At 39.5% G+C, this 13,213-nt stretch overlaps 1 protein-coding gene across 6 annotated transcripts in view; it reads right to left on the bottom strand.

Moving 5' to 3' along the window:
- LOC128690818 (uncharacterized) overlaps positions 1-13,213 on the bottom strand; it is a 227,336-nt gene that overhangs the window by 62,515 nt on the left and 151,608 nt on the right. For all 6 annotated transcript variants that reach the window (XR_011392369.1, XM_070088165.1, XM_070088164.1 and 3 more), the window contains exon 10: positions 10,758-10,897. Coding sequence is in view for 5 of the 6 variants with exons in the window: in XM_070088165.1 (XP_069944266.1) it covers positions 10,758-10,897 (140 nt within the window). In the remaining variant the exon portion in view is untranslated. The remainder of the gene's footprint in view (positions 1-10,757; positions 10,898-13,213) is intronic.

The following is a 13,213-nucleotide window of genomic DNA, read 5'->3' as shown; positions in this document are numbered from 1 at the left end:
ACCAGGTACACTCAACAGACTTATCCCCCTATAATTTTTGCACTCTCTTTTATTCCCTTTGCCTTTATACAAAGGAACTATGCATGCTCTCTGCCAATCCCTAGGTACCTTACCCTCTTCCATACATTTATTAAATAATTGCACCAACCACTCCAAAACTATATCCCCACCTGCTTTTAACATTTCTATCTTTATCCCATCAATCCCGGCTGCCTTACCCCCTTTCATTTTACCTACTGCCTCACGAACTTCCCCCACACTCACAACTGGCTCTTCCTCACTCCTACAAGATGTTATTCCTCCTTGCCCTATACACAAAATCACAGCTTCCCTATCTTCATCAACATTTAACAATTCCTCAAAATATTCCCTCCATCTTCCCAATACCTCTAACTCTCCATTTAATAACTCTCCTCTCCTATTTTTAACTGACAAATCCATTTGTTCTCTAGGCTTTCTTAACTTGTTAATCTCACTCCAAAACTTTTTCTTATTTTCAACAAAATTTGTTGATAACATCTCACCCACTCTCTCATTTGCTCTCTTTTTACATTGCTTCACCACTCTCTTAACCTCTCTCTTTTTCTCCATATACTCTTCCCTCCTTGCATCACTTCTACTTTGTAAAAACTTCTCATATGCTAACTTTTTCTCCCTTACTACTCTCTTTACATCATCATTCCACCAATCGCTCCTCTTCCCTCCTGCACCCACTTTCCTGTAACCACAAACTTCTGCTGAACACTCTAACACTACATTTTTAATCCTACCCCATACCTCTTCGACCCCATTGCCTATGCTCTCATTTGCCCATCTATCCTCCAATAGCTGTTTATATCTTACCGTAACTGCCTCCTCTTTTAGTTTATAAACCTTCACCTCTCTCTTCCCTGATGCTTCTATTCTCCTTGTATCCCATCTACCTTTTACTCTCAGTGTAGCTACAACTAGAAAGTGATCTGATATATCTGTGGCCCCTCTATAAACATGTACATCCTGAAGTCTACTCAGCAGTCTTTTATCTACCAATACATAATCCAACAAACTACTGTCATTTCGCCCTACATCATATCTTGTACGTATACTTATTTATCCTCTTTTTCTTAAAATATGTATTACCTATAACTAAACCCCTTTCTATACAAAGTTCAATCAAAGGGCTCCCATTATCATTTACACCTGGCACCCCAAACTTACCTACCACACCCTCTCTAAAAGTTTCTCCTACTTTAGCATTCAGGTCCCCTACCACAATTACTCTCTCACTTGGTTCAAAGGCTCCTATACATTCACTTAACATCTCCCAAAATCTCTCTCTCTCCTCTGCATTCCTCTCTTCTCCAGGTGCATACACGCTTATTATGACCCACTTCTCGCATCCAACCTTTACTTTAATCCACATAATTCTTGAATTTACACATTCATATTCTCTTTTCTCCTTCCATAACTGATCATTTAACATTACTGCTACCCCTTCCTTTGCTCTAACTCTCTCAGATACTCCAGATTTAATCCCATTTATTTCCCCCCACTGAAACTCTCCTACCCCCTTCAGCTTTGTTTCGCTTAGAGCCAGGACATCCAACTTCTTTTCATTCATAACATCAGCAATCATCTGTTTCTTGTCATCCGCACTACATCCACACACATTTAAGCAACCCAGTTTTATAAAGTTTTTCTTCTTCTCTTTTTTAGTAAATGTATACAGGAGAAGGGGTTACTAGCCCATTGCTCCCGGCATTTTAGTCGCCTCATACGACACGCATGGCTTACGGAGGAAAGATTCTTTTCCACTTCCCCATGGACAATAGAAGAAATAAAAAAGGACAAGAGCTATTTAGAAAAAGGAGAAAAACCTAGATGTATGTATATATATATATGCATGTGCGTGTCTGTGAAGTGTGACCAAAGTGTAAGTAGGAGTAGCAAGATATCCCTGTTATCTAGCGTGTTTATGAGACAGAAAAAGAAACCAGCAATCCTACCATCATGCAAAACAGTTACAGGTTTTTGTTTCACAGTCATCTGGCAGGACGGTAGTACTTCCCTGGGTGGTTGCTGTCTACCAACCAAAAAATAGAAGATTTACTGTTATGCAATACTGTAATAATTGTATAAATATCATCACCATATTTGTGAATGCATATTAGACCCACCAGCTGGCGTGTATTAGACGTGTGAGGTCGTTTGTTTACTCTTGAATATCGGCAAAAATTTAACATTTCTGCTAATTTGAGCTCAGTTTCAAGCCATTTCCGGTGCTAAAACCAATCAAAATCATCTCTATTTCTGTAATATGTCTTCCATTCTATCAAATGAGACCAAGAAATCGCAAATAGAACTATAAAAAACATATGAAAAAACACTGCAAAGTCGCTGTTTTAATCGAAAAATCATGATTTCAGTTTTTTTTTCTCTCATTATACACAGCGTGCTGCAGGATCTGTTTTATGTGGTGCACACATACCACATAGATGTATTCTCTCATATCTAGGCCCAAATGTACCACTCACAGTTTATCAGAGTGAGCTGAGCTCATGACGTAGATCTACGGTTGGACCCTGAACGTAAAGCCATAGATCTACGGGACGGACCCTCAAAGGGTTAAGGGAACTGAAGCTCTATCATTACAATAATATTATTATTATTATTATTATTATTATTATTATTATTATTTTTTTTTTTTTTTTTTTTAACAAGTCGGCCGTCTCCCACCGAGGCAGGGTGACCCAAAAAAGAAAGAAAATCCCCAAAAAGAAAATACTTTCATCATCATTCAACACTTTCACCACACTCGCACATTATCACTGTTTTTGCAGAGGTGCTCAGAATACAACAGTCTAGAAGCATACACATATAAAGATACACAACATACCCCTCCAAACTGCCAATATCCCAAACCCCTCCTTTAAAGTGCAGGCATTGTACTTCCCATTTCCAGGACTCAAGTCCGACTATATGAAAATAACCGATTTCCCTGAATCCCTTCACTAAATATTACCCTGCTCACACTCCAACAGATCATCAGGTCCCAAGTACCATTCGTCTCCATTCACTCCTATCTAACACGCTCACGCACGCTTGCTGGAAGTCCAAGCCCCTTACCCACAAAACCTCCTTTACCCCCTCTCTCCAACCCTTTCGAGGACGACCCCTACCCCGCCTTCCTTCCCCTATAGATTTATATGTTTCCATGTCATTCTACTTTGATCCATTCTCTCTAAATGACCAAACCACCTCAACAACCCCTCTTCTGCCCTCTGACTAATACTTTTATTAACTCCACACCTTCTCCTAATTTCCACACTCCGAATTTTCTGCATAATATTTACACCACACATTGCCCTTAAACAGGACATCTCCACTGCCTCCAACCGTCTCCTCGCTGCTGCATTTACCACCCAAGCTTCACACCCATATAAGAGTGTTGGTACTACTATACTTTCATACATTCCCTTCTTTGCCTCCAGAGATAACGTTTTTTGACTCCACATATACCTCAACGCACCACTCACCTTTTTTCCCTCATCAATTCTATGATTAACCTCATCCTTCATAAATCCATCCGCCGACACGTCAACTCCCAAGTATCTGAAAACATTCACTTCTTCCATACTCCTCCTCCCCAATTTGATATCCAATTTTTCTTTATCTAAATCATTTGACACCCTCATCACCTTACTCTTTTCTATGTTCACTTTCAACTTTCTACCTTTACACACATTCCCAAACTCATCCACTAACCTTTGCAATTTTTCTTTAGAATCTTCCATAAGCACAGTATCATCAGCAAAAAGTAACTGTGTCAATTCCCATTTTGAATTTGATTCCCCATAATTTAATTCCACCCCTCTCCCAAACACCCTAGCATTTACTTCCTTTACAACCCCATCTATAAATATATTAAACAACCATGGTGACATTACACATCCCTGTCTAAGACCTACTTTTACCGGGAAGTAGTCTCCCTCTCTTCTACACACCCTAACCTGAGCCTCACTATCCTCATAAAAACTCTTTACAGCATTTAATAACTTACCACCTATTCCATATACTTGCAACATCTGCCACATTGCTCCTCTATCCACTCTATCATATGCCTTTTCTAAATCCATAAATGCAATAAAAACTTCCCTATCTTTATCTAAATACTGTTCACATATATGCTTCAATGTAAACACCTGATCTACACATCCCCTACCCACTCTAAAACCTCCTTGCTCATCCGCAATCCTACATTCTGTCTTACCTCTAATTCTTTCAATTATAACCCTACCGTACACTTTTCCTGGTATACTCAGTAAGCTTATTCCTCTATAATTTTTACAGTCTCTTTTGTCCCCTTTCCCTTTATATAAAGGGACTATACATGCTCTCTGCCAATCCCTAGGTACCTTCCCCTCTTTCATACATTTATTAAACAAAAGTACCAACCACTCCAACACTATATCCCCCCCTGCTTTTAACATTTCTGTCATGATCCCATCAGTTCCAGCTGCTTTACCCCCTTTCATTTTACGTAATGCCTCACGTACCTCCCCCACACTTACATTCTGCTCTTCTTCACTCCTAAAAGATGGTATACCTCCCTGACCAGTGCATGAAATTACTGCCTCTGTTTCTTCCTTAACATTTAAAAGTTCCTCAAAATATTCTCGCCATCTACCCAATACCTCCATCTCCCCATCTACTAACTCCCCTACTCTGTTTTTAACTGACAAATCCATATTTTCCCTAGGCTTTCTTAACTTGTTTAACTCACTCCAAAATTTTTTCTTATTTTCATAAAAATTTCTTGACAGTGCCTCTCCCACTCTATCATCTGCTCTCCTTTTGCACTCTCTCACCACTCTCTTTACCTTTCTTTTACTCTCCATATACTCTGCTCTTCTTATAACACTTCTGCTTTGTAAAAACCTCTCATAAGCTACCTTTTTCTCTTTTATCACACCCTTTACTTCATCATTCCACCAATCACTCCTCTTTCCTCCTGCCCCCACCCTCCTATAACCACAAACTTCTGCCCCACATTCTAATACTGCATTTTTAAAACTATTCCAACCCTCTTCAACCCCCCCACTACTCATCTTTGCACTAGCCCACCTTTCTGCCAATAGTCGCTTATATTTCACCCGAACTTCCTCCTCCCTTAGTTTATACACTTTCACCTCCCTCTTACTTGTTGTTGCCACCTTCCTCTTTTCCCATCTACCTCTTACTCTAACTGTAGCTACAACTAAATAATGATCCGATATATCAGTTGCCCCTCTATAAACATGTACATCCTGGAGCCTACCCATCAACCTTTTATCCACCAATACATAATCTAATAAACTAATTTCATTACGTGCTACATCATACGTTGTATATTTATTTATCCTCTTTTTCATAAAATATGTATTACTTATTACCAAATTTCTTTCTACACATAGCTCAATTAAAGGCTCCCCATTTACATTTACCCCTGGCACCCCAAATTTACCTACTACTCCTTCCATAACATTTTTACCCACTTTAGCATTGAAATCCCCAACCACCATTACTCTCACACTTGATTCAAAGCTCCCCACGCATTCACTCAACATTTCCCAAAATCTCTCTCTCTCCTCTACACTTCTCTCTTCTCCAGGTGCATACACGCTTACTATAACCCACTTTTCACATCCAATCTTTATTTTACTCCACATAATCCTTGAATTAATACATTTATAGTCCCTCTTTTCCTGCCATAGCTTATCCTTCAACATTATTGCTACTCCTTCTTTAGCTCTAACTCTATTTGAAACCCCTGACCTAATCCCATTTATTCCTCTCCACTGAAACTCTCCCACCCCCTTCAGCTTTGTTTCACTTAAAGCCAGGACATCCAGCTTCTTCTCATTCATAACATCCACAATCATCTCTTTCTTATCATCTGCACAACATCCACGCACATTCAGACTTCCCACTTTGACAATTTTCTTCTTCTTATTCTTTTTAGTAATCTTTACAGGAAAAGGGGTTACTAGCCCATTGTTCCCGGCATTTTAGTTGACTTTTACAACACGCATGGCTTACGGAGGAAAGATTCTTATTCCACTTCCCCATGGATATAAAAGGAAAATTAATAAGACCAAGAACTATTAAGATAAAATCAAAGAAAACTCAGATGAGTGTGTATAAATAAATGTGTACATGTATGTGTAGTGTGACCTAAGTGTAAGTAGAAGTAGCAAGACATGCCTGTAATCTTGCATATTTATGAGACAGACAAAAGACATCAGCAATCCTACCATCATGTAAAACAATCACAGGCTTCGTTTTACACTCACTTGGCAGGACGGTAGTACCTCCCTGGGTGGTTGCTGTCTACCAACCTACTACCTACAATTATTATTATTATTATTATTATTATTAATTTAGGTAACTTGAACACAGGTCCAATTCCCTAGATCAAGAGCCCCTTACTAATAATAGTAATAATAATACAGGTACCATCTGACTTACGACCGAGTTCGGTTCCGACAAACCGGTCATAAGTCGAAATGGACGTAAGTCAAACCTTACTACTGAATACCAACATCACATTTTTGTAATGACTTTATTTTATCATTTTATTTTGGTATTTCATTTTTTACTTTACTTTTTATGCTGTTAGTACTGTATTTTATACTGTAAGGGTTAGGATAAACACTGTGTACAACACAAACAGTTGTTTATTTCCCAGAAATTTGGCATAGAAAACACGGTCGTAATGGTCGTATGTCAAGCAGGTCGTAAGTCGGATGGTAGGTGTAATAATAAGTCATAATAATAATAATAACTAATAATAATAATTATTATTATAATAATAATAATGAATGGTGCCAACTCAGTGCACTGTTTACCTCGCTGTGGGAGCAGTTCTCTCATGCTTTGCTTACATTTTTGACAGTCATGTGGCCAAATTTTGTTTTTCTAAGCATGGGTCCTAAGAAAGTAAGTGTAAAGGACAGTACTAGAAAGAAAAAGAGGATGATTTCCATGGAATTCAAGCATGCAATCATAGGTAAACAAGCATTGATGGGAGAAGCAGGGGGAGATGGCTCATAACTCAAATGTTGGCTCGTAACTCAGGGCAAAAAATCAACCCAGGGACGGCTCATATCTCAAAAAACTCGTATGTTGGGACACTCATAAATCAAGGTTCCATTTTATTTCCAATGAGCATCTTGCTCATTTTTAATCCTTTGAGGGTCCGTGCCATAGATCTATGGCTTTACGTTGAGGGTCCAAACCGTAGATCTACGTCATGAGCTCAGCTCACTCTGATATGAGAAAATACAGTGGACCCCCGCATACCGTTGGCCTTACATAACGTTAAATCCGCATACTGCTACATTTCATCGCTAAGATTTTGCCTCGCATACCGCTAAAAAACCCGCTCAACGCTGTTCGTCCGAGACGCGTCTAATGTGCGCCCTTAGCCAGCCTCACATGTTCCGCCGGTGGCATTGTTTACCAGCCAGCCTCCGCGGTAACATCCAAGCATACAATCGGAACATTTCGTATTATTACAGTGTTTCTGGTGATTTTATCTGCAAAATAAGTGACCATGGGCCCCAAGAAAGCTTCTAGTGCCAACCCTACAGGAATAAGGGTGAGAATTACTATAGAGATGAAGAAAGAGATCATTGATAAGTATGAAAGTGGAGTGCGTGTCTCCGAGCTGGCCAGGTTGTATAGTAAACCCCAATCAACCATCGCTACTATTGTGGGCAACAAAAAGGCAATCAAGGAAGCTGTTCTTGCCAAAGGTTTAACTGTGTTTTCGAAACAGAGATCGCAAGTGATGGAAGATGTTGAGAGAATCTTACTGGTGTGGATAAATGAAAAACAGATAGCAGGAGATAGCATCTCTCAAGTGATCATAAGTGAAAAGGCTAGGAAGTTGCATCAGGATTTAATTAAAAAAATACCTGCAACTAGTGATGATGTGAGTGAATTTAAGGCCAGCAAAGGTTGGTTTGAGAGATTTAAGAGGCGTAGTGGCATACATAGTGTGATAAGGCATGGTGAGGCTGCCAGTTCGGACCACAAAGCAGCTGGAAAATATGTGCAGGAATTCAAGGAGTACATAGACGGTGAAGGACTGAAACCTGAACAAGTGTTTAATTGTGATGAAATAGGCCTGTTTTGGAAGAAAATACCAAGCAGGACGTACATTACTCAGGAGGAAAAGGCACTCCCAGGACATAAGCCTATGAAAGACAGGCTTACTCTGTTGATGTGTTCCAATGCTACTGGTGATTGCAAAGTGAAGCCTTTATTAGTGTATCACTCTGAAACTCCCAGACCGTTCAGGCAAAAGAATGTCCTCAAGGCTAATTTGTGTGTGCTGTGGAAGGCAAACAGTAAGGCATGGGTCACTAGGGACTTTTTCTATGACTGGTTACACCATGCATTTGCCCCCAATGTGAAAGATTACCTAACTGAAAAGAAATTAGAACTTAAGTGCCTCCTGGTGTTAGACAATGCCCCTGGTCATCCTACAGACGTGGCAGAGAGACTTTATGGGGACATGAAATTCATTAAGGTGAAGTTTTTGCCTCCTAATACCACTCCTCTCCTGCAGCCCATGGACCAGCAGGTTATTGCAAACTTCAAAAAACTGTACACAAAAGCTCTGTTTGAAAGGTGCTTTATAGTGACCTCAGAAACTCAATTGACTCTAAGAGACTTTTGGAGAGATCACTTTAATATCCTCAATTGTGTAAACCTTATAGGTAAGGCTTGGGAGGGAGTGACTAAGAGGACCTTGAACTCTGCTTGGAAGAAACTGTGGCCAGAATGTGTAGACAAAAGGGATTTTGAAGGGTTTGAGGCTAACCCTGAGAATCCTATGCCAGTTGAGGAATCCATTATGGCACTGGGAAAGTCCTTGGGGTTGGAGGTTAGTGGGGATGATGTGGAAGAGTTGGTGGAGGAGGACAATGAAGAACTAACCACTGATGAGCTGATAGATCAACTTCAACAGCAAGAGGCCAGACCTGAGGAAACTGGTTCGAAGGAGGGGAGAGAGAAATTGAAGAAATTGCCTACTACAAAGATTAAGGAAATCTGTGCAATGTGGCTGAAAGTGCAAACTTTTATGGATGAAAATCACCCTCACACAGCTATTGCAAGCCGTGCTGGTGACTATTACACTGACAATGTTGTGAAACACTTTAGGGAAGTCATAAAGGAACGAGAGGTACAGGCCACTATGTGCGACAGAACTCCAGTGACTCTGAAGCTGGTCCTAGTGGCATTAAAAGAAGAAGGGAAGTAACCCCAGAAAAGGACTTGACACCTCAAGTCTTAATGGAAGGGGATTCCCCTTCTAAACACTAACACTCTCTCCTCCTCCCATCCCATCAATCATCACCAGATCTTCAATAAAAGTAAGTGTCATGTAATTGTGCATGCCTTTTTCAGTTTGTGTGTATTAAAATTAATATTTCATGTGGTAAAAATATTTTTTTTTCATACTTTGGGGTGTCTTGCACGGATTAATTTGATTTCCATTATTTCTTATGGGGAAAATTCATTCGCATAACGATAATTTCGCATAACAATGAGCTCTCTTGCGGGGGTCCACTGTACATCTATGTGGTATGTGTGCACCACATAAAACAAATCCTGCAGTACATAGTGCATAATGAGAGAAAAAAACTGAGACTGTAATTTTCGATTAAAACAGCAACTTTGCAGTGTTTTTTGTATATTTTTTTATAGTTGTACTTGCGATTTCTTGGTCTCATTTGATAGAGTGGAAGATATATCGCAGAAATAGAGATGATTTTGATTGGTTTCAGTTCTGGAAATGGCTTGAAACTGAGCTCAAAATAGTGGAAATGTTAAATTTTTGCTGATGTTCAAGAGTAAATAAATGACCTCACATGTCTAATACACGTACATGCCTGCTGGTGGGTCTAATATATGTTCTCAAATGTGGTGATGGTATTTATACAATTATTACAATGTTGCATAACAGTTTGAATAAAAATTATGTGAATAAAAAATCAAAATGGAATTCATTAGTAAAGCCTGAAAACATAATTAATGAACAGAGGAAATGTTAGTTTAGTGCCAGGAATGCCTGCATTGTTTATTCTGGACCCTGTTTTGAAATTGGAGTACATATTTTGAACTTTGCATTAAATTGGCCAAATTACAAAATTCCGATCACTTTATTTTGTAGTTGAAATAGCTGACTTGGTGAATTCTTGTGCTCAATCGAGAGAATAGAAGTAATACTAGTGAAATAGCTAAAAATTTCATCGACTGGAATACTGTAATTGGCCTAAAATGGGAGTCAAATTCGGCAAAATCGCCAATGTGTAAATATCGCTGCCACATCAAAATTCGCCTGAGCATAATTTCGTCAATTTTCCATCAAATTTCGTACTTTTTGTTTTATTACCTTCAGAAAAAGATTCTCTACCATTTCATAAGAAAAAATAACAAAATTATTTTTTGAAAATTCTTGGACACAGGTGCACACTATGAAATTTGGCCTCTGGACCCTGAAAGGGTTAAATCATCCATGATTCCTTGGCAAATTTAACTTAATAGCTACCAGGTAATAATATTGATAACTTGACAATAACCAATGATAAATAATATCCATAAAGTAACTAAGGCCCTCTAAAATAAAAATAAAAATATTTAACACTATTAAAGTTTACAGTGAGATGATATGAAGAACACAGCAAGGCAGGTTCATCTACATTTCAAGAATTAGTCTTGAGTCTTACCTCTTGCCTTTGAGTTCTGGTAGCTCCCCAGCAAGGATGGCAGCCAGAGCTGTGGCTCCAGCACCTTCAACCACTGCCTTCTCGCATTCCACTAAGCGTAAGATGGAAATGGCTATCCATTCTTCTCTTACTGTAACTATCTGTGAAGAGCATCATTGACAGAAGGAGATAAAATCTTTTCATGAATATACACAAAATCAAAATAAATATGATATATAATAAAAAGCAGATTACAACTACACCTAAAATGGTCATGTCTTATTACTTTCTGTAACAAACAGTGTAGTAAAAATAGCCTTGCTAAACTGTAAACACTAAAAAGTAATATAAAATTTCCATAATCTTCTTTTTTCAACCCTTGGCCATATCCCACCTAGGCAGGATGGCCCAAAAAGAAAAACAAATGTTTCTCTTATTAACTTTAGTAATGTATACAGGACAAGGGGGTTACTAGCCCCTTGCTCCCAGTATTTTAGTCACCTTTTACAACATGCATGGCTTATGGAGGAAAAATTCTGTTCCACTTCCCCATGGAGATAGGAAATAAACAAAAACAAGAACTATTAAGAAAATAGAAGAAAACCCAGAGGGGTGTGTATTTTTTTTTTCCAACAAGCCGGCCATCTCCCACCAAGGCAGGGTGACCCAAAATGAAAGAAAATCCCCAAAAAGAAAATACTTTCATCATCATTCAACACTTTCACCTCACTCATACATAATCACTGTCTTTGCAGAGGCACCCAGATACAACAGTTTAGAAGCATATATAAAAATATATAACATATCCCTCCAAACTGCCAATATTCCAAACCCCTCCTTTAAAGTGCAGGCATTGTACTTCCCATTTCCAGTATTCAAGTCCAGCTATATAAAAATAACCGGTTTCCCTTAATCCCTTCACTAAATATTACCCTGCTCACACTCCAACAGATCGTGAGATCCCAAAAATCATTCGTCTCCATTCACTCCTATCTAACACACTCACGCACACTTGCTGGAAGTCCAAGCCTCTCGCCCACAAAACCTCCTTTACCCCCTCCCTCAAACCTTTGGGAGGACAACCCCTACCCCACTTTCCTTCCCTTACAGATTCATACTCTCTCCATGTTATTCTACTTTGATCCATTCTCTCTAAATGACCAAACCACCTCAACAACTGCTGTTCAGCCATTTGACTAATACTTTTATTAACTCCACACCTTCTCCTAATTTCCACACTCCGAATTCTCTGCATAATATTTACACCACACACTGCCCTTAGACAGGACATCTCCACTGCCTCCAACCGCCTCCTTGCTGTGCAAAAGTCCGGTAGTTACAGCATCTCAAAATTGCTAATCAACAGGATATTAACCATTCTGCAAACTGCTGTTACATGATGTCAACAGGTCCCTCTGTAACCATCCGTCTCGCCTCCTTTGTTGCACTACTACTACGACTACCACCTCTACCCACACGACACATCACCTGACTCCTGCCACTATATATATATGCATTTTCTTAGTTCTCTCTGTATTAGGACTGAAGCAGCCACTCGTGGCAAAATGTTTCCTTTAATAAATGTCCTGAACTGTACATAAGTGTCTTTTTCCACACACACACAGAATAAATGCAACCCAAGCAATAAGCTTTAATAATTCTATTTACTCATGTGCAAGTCCCACTCAAATCCAACCCCTATCACTCATGCATTTATCCAACCTAAATTTGAAACTACCCAAGGTTTCAGCTTCGAAAGAACCTTGGGTAGCTTTAAAAAGAAATTGGACAAATATATGAGTGGGAGGGGCTGGGTATGATTGGTGTGGTGGGTACATAATAAGAAAGGAGGAACACTGTAGTAGGCCTGTTGGCCCATACTAGGCAGGTCCTTCACAGATCCAACCCACTAACAGAATAAACGTACCCAAGCAATAAGTGTTGACAATTCTATTTACTCACTCATCTTGACTGTGTGCCAATGGAGTTACAGGAAGCTGACATCGAAGAAATGCTGAACATTGGTGAAATGCTGAACACTGGTGATCTGTACTTAGCTCAGTGGTGACCTGTACTTAGCTTAGTGAGGATGTGTCTAGTGTACTCTCCGTGGACTGAACCAAGATGCCCTCCATCGAGCAACTTACCAGCAGCTTAAGGAAGAATTGAGGGTAGCGAAGAAAGAGATACGGCGATTGACTGAGGAAAACAAAAGGATTCATAGTAGTCCTCCTGTTGTTAGTCCTCAGGTCAAGAAGGGAACCTGGACAGTGGCTGGACAGCAGGGAACGAAGTTGATGATCAAGAAGATGAATGGAAAGGTGGAAACGATGGAGAAGAAAGAGACTGCTGTGGAAACTGTTGTGGAAACATCTAATGCATTCTCCGTGCTACCTGACGAATGTGAGTCGACTATGGGGAACGTCACGACGAACGACACCAAGGAAGGTAAGAATATTGTTGTTGTTGGGGATAGC

Source organism: Cherax quadricarinatus, chromosome 24 (assembly GCF_038502225.1).
Source record: "Cherax quadricarinatus isolate ZL_2023a chromosome 24, ASM3850222v1, whole genome shotgun sequence".
Taxonomy (NCBI): domain Eukaryota; kingdom Metazoa; phylum Arthropoda; class Malacostraca; order Decapoda; family Parastacidae; genus Cherax; species Cherax quadricarinatus.
The sequence above is the reverse complement of the archived record's forward strand: the minus strand, read 5'-3'. Positions and strand labels throughout refer to the sequence as shown.